The sequence below is a fragment of the Jaculus jaculus genome, chromosome 5 (genome assembly GCF_020740685.1).
Source record: "Jaculus jaculus isolate mJacJac1 chromosome 5, mJacJac1.mat.Y.cur, whole genome shotgun sequence".
NCBI lineage: Eukaryota > Metazoa > Chordata > Mammalia > Rodentia > Dipodidae > Jaculus > Jaculus jaculus.
In genome coordinates, this window is record NC_059106.1 from 79,900,307 (window position 1) to 79,906,495 (window position 6,189).

Genomic DNA, 6,189 nt, shown 5'->3' on the forward strand with positions numbered 1-6,189 from the left:
TAAGGAGTCATTCATCCTTGAAGGCAAGATATTAGAATGATGAAATAGGAAAGGACATCTTGTATTTGTTAATGGAAAACTGGACGAACACCAAACTTGTATGTGAAAACACTGAAATGAGGTTGGGTATTGGTGGCTCATGCTTTAATTCTACCATACTGAAGGCTGAGGTAGGAGAATCACCATGAAATCAAGGCCAGTTTGGAGTTGAGTTCCAGGTCAACTAGGGCTAAAGTGAGATCCTGTCTCAAAAATGAATGAATGAAAGAACAATAAAATTGAAATCTGTTATGTCAGGCCAGGCAATCAGACAATGACCTCCACTGTTCCAGACTTGGGGACTAAACCACTATTAAAAGCATACTGTCATGGTGGGTCTTAAGGTGTCTCTTACATAATCCCATTTCTCACCTTACCCTCTACTCCCTAACACTGCCATTATTCCTAGCCACAAAAGGAACACTCAATCAATTATCTAAAGTCCCCACACTTGGGACTGCCTTCACACACAGTAAAGGTCCAGGGCTGTTCAAGAGGCCAGACTGGCTTGCACCTCCAGGCCAGTGTCCTAAGTGGCTCCTCCTTCAGAAGGCAACAAGGTGAATGCAGGGCAAAGAATACCAGCTAAGAGCCACAGAGGCCCAATGCTATATAGCTGCTGAGTCGCTTCACCTTTTCTCTGAGCAGTTTCCTCTTATACCCTTGAGGACTGCTGTGACAACCATGAGAGATAAAGAACGAAACATACTAGCAGTATGCGGTAGATGCTCAATTAATGTTTTTTTTTTTCCTTGCCCCCTCTTCTCCTCATTGGCCCCAGGAACTCAGCCTGCTGTACTTTGCTTTTAAGAGCAGCCACCCACCTGTCTGTCTTGGAATTATAGTCCCTTGCAGAATGGCTGTGCTAGAACAATCTCCCCAGATCCCCACTTCCCCAAATAAGTACACAGGTCCTTTTAATTGAACAGTTTTACTGGTAATCACTGGGAAACATGTAAATTGGGGCGAGGAGAACAGGTAAGAGCAGGGAGTATGAAGGTCCCTGGATCATAGGTCCCTGAGGGCTTCCCTTTCATCCTAATGCAGGGCCAAGAGCCTCTTCTCAGATCAGAGATCCCTTCATTAGAAGGCAAGCTCCTAGCCAATGGCTCTAGAAGCTGACCCCAGATGGGACACGGCAAGTGGAAGTAGCAGACAGCTGCAGCACCCTGGATCATTTGGAGCCCCGAGCACAGTGACGCCATCTCTCAGGCATTTTAAAAGCCAGGAGCAGCTGCCCCAATGACATGAGCCTCTACTGCTTCTTTCACCCACAGGGAGGTGAAGTTAAGGCTGGGTCCTCTGATTTTCCAAGGAAAAAAACTGGGAAGAGGCAAGGATTTCTTGGAGACCATGACTTCAGAGGCAACAAGGAACCATTCTAGGAAGTGGATGAAAGGATTTTGGCCAAGGTGGCAGCAGCAGATCCGAAAGGCCTCCTTCCTCCACTATGGTGGGACCATGGGGTCTCTCCTTCAGCTAGTCTCTCCCAGCCTGCTCACTCAGGTGCGTTTTCTGGTGGCGGATGAGGTTGGAGCTCCGGGAGAAGTGCTTCCCGCACAGGGTGCACCGGTAAGGCTTCTCGCCCCTGTGGGTCCTCTGGTGCGCTCCAAAGTTGGAGATGTCACTGAAGGTCCGCCCGCACTCAGTGCACTCATAAGGCCTCTCCCCCGTGTGGGTGCGGTGGTGCACCCCGAAGCTGGAGCTGTTGCTGAAGCTCTTGCCGCACTCACAGCAGATGTAGGGTGCTGGCTCCAGGTGCGTCCTGCGGTGCACGGCCAGCGCCGTGCTCTGGCTAAAGCTCTTGCCACACATGTCACAGCGGTAGGGCCGCTGGCTCAGGTGGTCTTGCTCGTGCGTGGTGAGGTCCGAGCGCCGCCGGAAGCTCTCCTGACACTTGGGACATTGATAGTGTTTCTCTTCCAAGTGGATCCGCTCATGGCGGATGCGGTTGGAGCTTCGGGAGAAGCTCTTCCCGCATTCTGAACACTTGTATGGCTTCTCACCCGTGTGGATCCGCTGGTGGGTTCTCAGGTTGGAGGTGTTGTTGAAGGTCTTGCCACACTGGAAACAGATGAAGGGCTTCTCATCGGCCCCGGGCTTTGGAGGAGCAATGGGGTCCCCAGGCCCTCCAGCTGGGCCACTGGCCTCCTGCCACAGCCTTTTCAGATGGGTTCCGCGTGGTCCCTTTGGCAGGCTCTCCTGCCCATGCTCCTTCCCAGGTGCGATCCGAGAACCCTGGGAGCTGTCCACGCGCTGAGGCTTACCCCCTTCCCCTTCCTCGGGCAGGGGCGGCTCCGGACTCAGCTCCTTCTCACTGCCCATCTCTGAGCCCTAGGACGAACACAAACGTTCAACACCTTTACTCCTCACCAGGCCAGACCACAGGGAATCTTGAAGCATGTTGGTGAAGGGTGTGAATCCTCCCCACAGAAACGCCCACCAGGAGTACTTGCAGACAGCCTTCATTTAATAACTTCCAAGTGACAAACTTTCAGACACTTGAGGCTGACCACCAAAGCAAACAGCATCAGCGTAGTCCAGCACTAATGCATAGCTCTCTGTGCAACCTGAATAATGTCACTCTTAATACTACTGAACGACAGTCTAAGCTAAAATTTGTGTGTAAGTAAAAGACCTCTCCTTTAGGGATGAATTCAGTCTTTCTGCCTGTTATATAGCCATCTATTTGCTGAGTTCAAAATAAGCACAAGAGTCATTTTGGGGGGATTCAAGTTTTTTACAAGGCCCAACTCTGAATATTCATTCTAGACTGTTCTGCCATCCCATTGCTCTCTAGACCTCACCTAACAACTTAAGGGTTAGCAAGAGCCACTGCAGGGCTGAGGCCGTGTCTGTCCTGATTGATGGGCACCCACTTCCCTCCCTCTCCAACTTACACACACACACACACACACACACACACACACACACACTGCTGTACTCATGGCAGGTATATTAAGCCACACTCACAGCACACAACTGAACACACTGGCACCAGTGTAACACACAATACATTCATCCCATATATAGTCACAAAAATTTCACAAATACCATAAACAACCCTCTTACATGTAGAAACATACAAAATACTTTCATCTTCACACAGCAAACACACACACACATGCAGCCATACAAAGACACAAACACAGACACACGGAGCACATTCTTCACCCTCCCCACCACACACAACCAGACACATACAGTGTCTGGAACAGGGACTGCTTATGCACACTTCCTGGTTATTCAAGAAATAATGACATTTCAAACTTGAGAGAGGGCTCAGTGGTTAAAGGTGCTTGCTTGCAAAGCCTGACAGCCTGAGTTCAAGTCCCCAGTACTCATGTAAAGCCAGATACATGCAAAAAGTGGTGCATGCATATGGAGTTCGTTTACAGTGGCAGGAGACCCTGGTATGCCCATACTCAAACTTACTTTCTTTGTTTCTGTCTCTCTCAAATAAATGAATGTTAAAAAAAGAAAAGAATGGAATTTCAAAAGGTAAAGTGAGATGGTAAAGAAGCTCCTAAGGAGGGCCTGGCACACCTATTCTGTCTCTCTCTCAAATAAACAAAAAAAAATTTTTTTCAAAGAATAAACATTTAAGATTTAAAATAAAAATAAAAATAAGCTGGGCATGGTGGCACACGCCTTTAATCCCAGCACTCAGGAGGCAGAGGTAGGAGGATCACTGAGTTCGAGGCCACCCTGAGAAGGCAGAGTGAATTCCAGGTCAGCCTGAGCTAGAGTGAGACCCTACCTTGAAAACCAAAAAATAAAACTGCTACTGTGAGAATGTTTAATTTACCAAGGCTGTGCTCTACCCAGGACTAAATGTTCTTGAGCCATTGTAAGAATTTTACAAAGATTTACAGGGCTGGAAAGAAAGATGGCTCAGTGGTTAAAGGTGCTTCCTTGCAAAGACTGATGGTCAGGGTTCAATACCCCAGTACCCACGTAAAGCCAGATGCACTAAGTGGCACATGTGTCTGGAGTTCATTTGCAGTGGCAGGAAGCTCTAGAGCACCCATACTCTCTCTGTTTGCCTCTTCTCTCTCTCATAAATGAAGATTTAGGATTATGATTACCATCCTTCAACAATTTATGACATGATATAGTGAAACTGACCATGAATACAATGCAACAGGTTAAGCTCCAAGGGATAAACTGAGCCTTAGTAATTTTTATGTCAGGGTCTACCATGGCACATGGCATATAATACAGAGGCCAATAATCATTAATATATTTTTAAGATCCTACTAAGTGCTAGACCCAGGACTAAGCATTATGCATGAAACATTTTATTTCATTTTTACAGCTATTTATTTTCATACTTATTTTAGAGATGAGAAAAGTGAAACTCAAGAGAAATTAAGTAACTTGCCCAAGAGCCCACAGTAAGTAAGTGGCAGAAGTGGGACCTATGCCCACCCATCACTTGCAATGCCAGGGCTCTTCACCATTACACAAGCACAGGGAGGGAGTGGAGTGGAAGGGAGGAAGAGGAAGAGAAGAGTGGCAGGGAATTCAGATGACACAAGCACATCTTTCTGAAGAGGGCAGGAATGAGCAGCTTCATGAAAGTGGTGGTAAGTGGGGAGCTAGGAATGTGGATCAGTTAGTAAAGTGCTTGCTAGCTTGCATGAGGCCTTGTATTCAATCCCCAGAATCCTATAAAATAAGGTGTGGTGCTGCACACCTGTAATCCCAGCACCCAGGAGCTGGAGGCAGGATTAGGAGTTCAAGGTCACCCCTGGCTGTATGATTTCCAGGCCGGCTTGGTTCCATGAGACCATGCCTCAAAACATAAATTAAAAATATATAAATAAGTGATATTTAGGTTAGGACTGTCAAGATAGAAGGGTGAGCAAGACAGGGAGTCTGTTACCTACTGAGATGGTCCAGCTAAATACAGTCAGATTCACATCGCATTTCAGAGATCTGTGGGAGAAAGAGGCCCTAGTGCCTATTTGAGTGTGTATTCCTAGGTGTTCAGCAGTACACTGGGGAGCGAGAGTGGGACTGGACCTCAGGCAGTGGACAATAGACCAGGTCTAAGAACAAGCCAAGATGGGGCTGGTGAACAGATGATGAAGATCAGGGGCGGGGGGAGGGGGGAGGTAACAGAAAGAAGTTAAAGTTGCAGATCTGGGGCGTTAAGGAGGGGGACAACTTGGAAGGAGCTGGGGTTGAGAGCAAGCAAACATACATGGGAACTAGATAACGGGTCAGATAACACACCAAAGGAGCCAGAGCGTGAGACAGTCAGGGAGACTGGACAAAGGCTACAGAGAGGTCAAAGGCTACAGAGAGGTCAAAGGCTACAGAGAGGTCAAAGGGGACTGGACTGTGCCGCGGCAGGGAGAAGCCGAAGCAGTTCAAGGGAGGACGGAGAGCTGGGTTCAGAGATGTCAATGTTAGAGGACGAGGGGGTGACCCCAAAGGTACGTTCGGTGGGAGGGGCCTGGAGCACTCAAAGGAGCAGGACCGGGTGGGGATAGGGCTGGTGGCCGCTGGGCCGGAGGACTGGGACAGGGGTCGGGGCAGAGGGACACAGGGCCTCCTTTGCGGCCCCTGCGGACAGCGGAGCAAAGCAGCAGCTTCCAACTCCTCGGTAAGAGGGCAGGGGCCGTGCTCAGAGTGCCCCACGAAGTCGTGTCCACCACCCCCGTCACCTCAGCTCAGCCGCAACCCACCTCGCTCCCGCCGCTCGGTCAGGGACAACGCCGCCTCGGTGGGCGGGGGAAAGAGCCGGAGACGGAACCTGGGAAAGACCCGCCTCTCACCTCTTGGATTGGCTGACAGGTTATACTCTTACTTCCTATTGGCTGTAGTAGCTGCTACAACGCCCGCGGCCCAGGCGGGCCCGCAAATATGCTTTAGTCCGACGCGGGGCATGCCGGGAGTTGTAGTTCCGCGCTAGATCGCAGCTTTTGAGAAACATTTGCCAAGTTTAGACCAAGCTATGGAGACTGGCTTAGCTTCGAAGGTCATCGTGTTCACTTTCTGCTTTACTTTGACTCGGTGGCCTGTGACGGAAACCTAGAGTCTGGAACGTCATTTAAGAGTTGTAGTGTAAAAATCAAAGGCGTGGGGACCTGGACAGACGTTTACAGATAAAGCAGTCCAATCCCTTTGTCAGAGAAGCTA

At 49.2% G+C, this 6,189-nt stretch overlaps 1 protein-coding gene across 1 annotated transcript; it reads right to left on the reverse strand.

Annotated features, from left to right (window-relative positions):
- Positions 1-954: 954 nt before the first annotated feature.
- On the reverse strand, positions 955-5,772 carry Znf691 (zinc finger protein 691). The gene is made up of 2 exons (XM_004670501.3): positions 5,736-5,772; positions 955-2,373 (listed from the first exon to the last, which is right to left on the reverse strand). The coding sequence occupies exon 2, from the start codon at positions 2,362-2,364 to the stop codon at positions 1,519-1,521; it is 846 nt and encodes a 281-aa protein (XP_004670558.1). The 5' UTR covers positions 2,365-2,373; positions 5,736-5,772; the 3' UTR covers positions 955-1,518.
- Between the last annotated feature and the right edge of the window lie 417 nt (positions 5,773-6,189).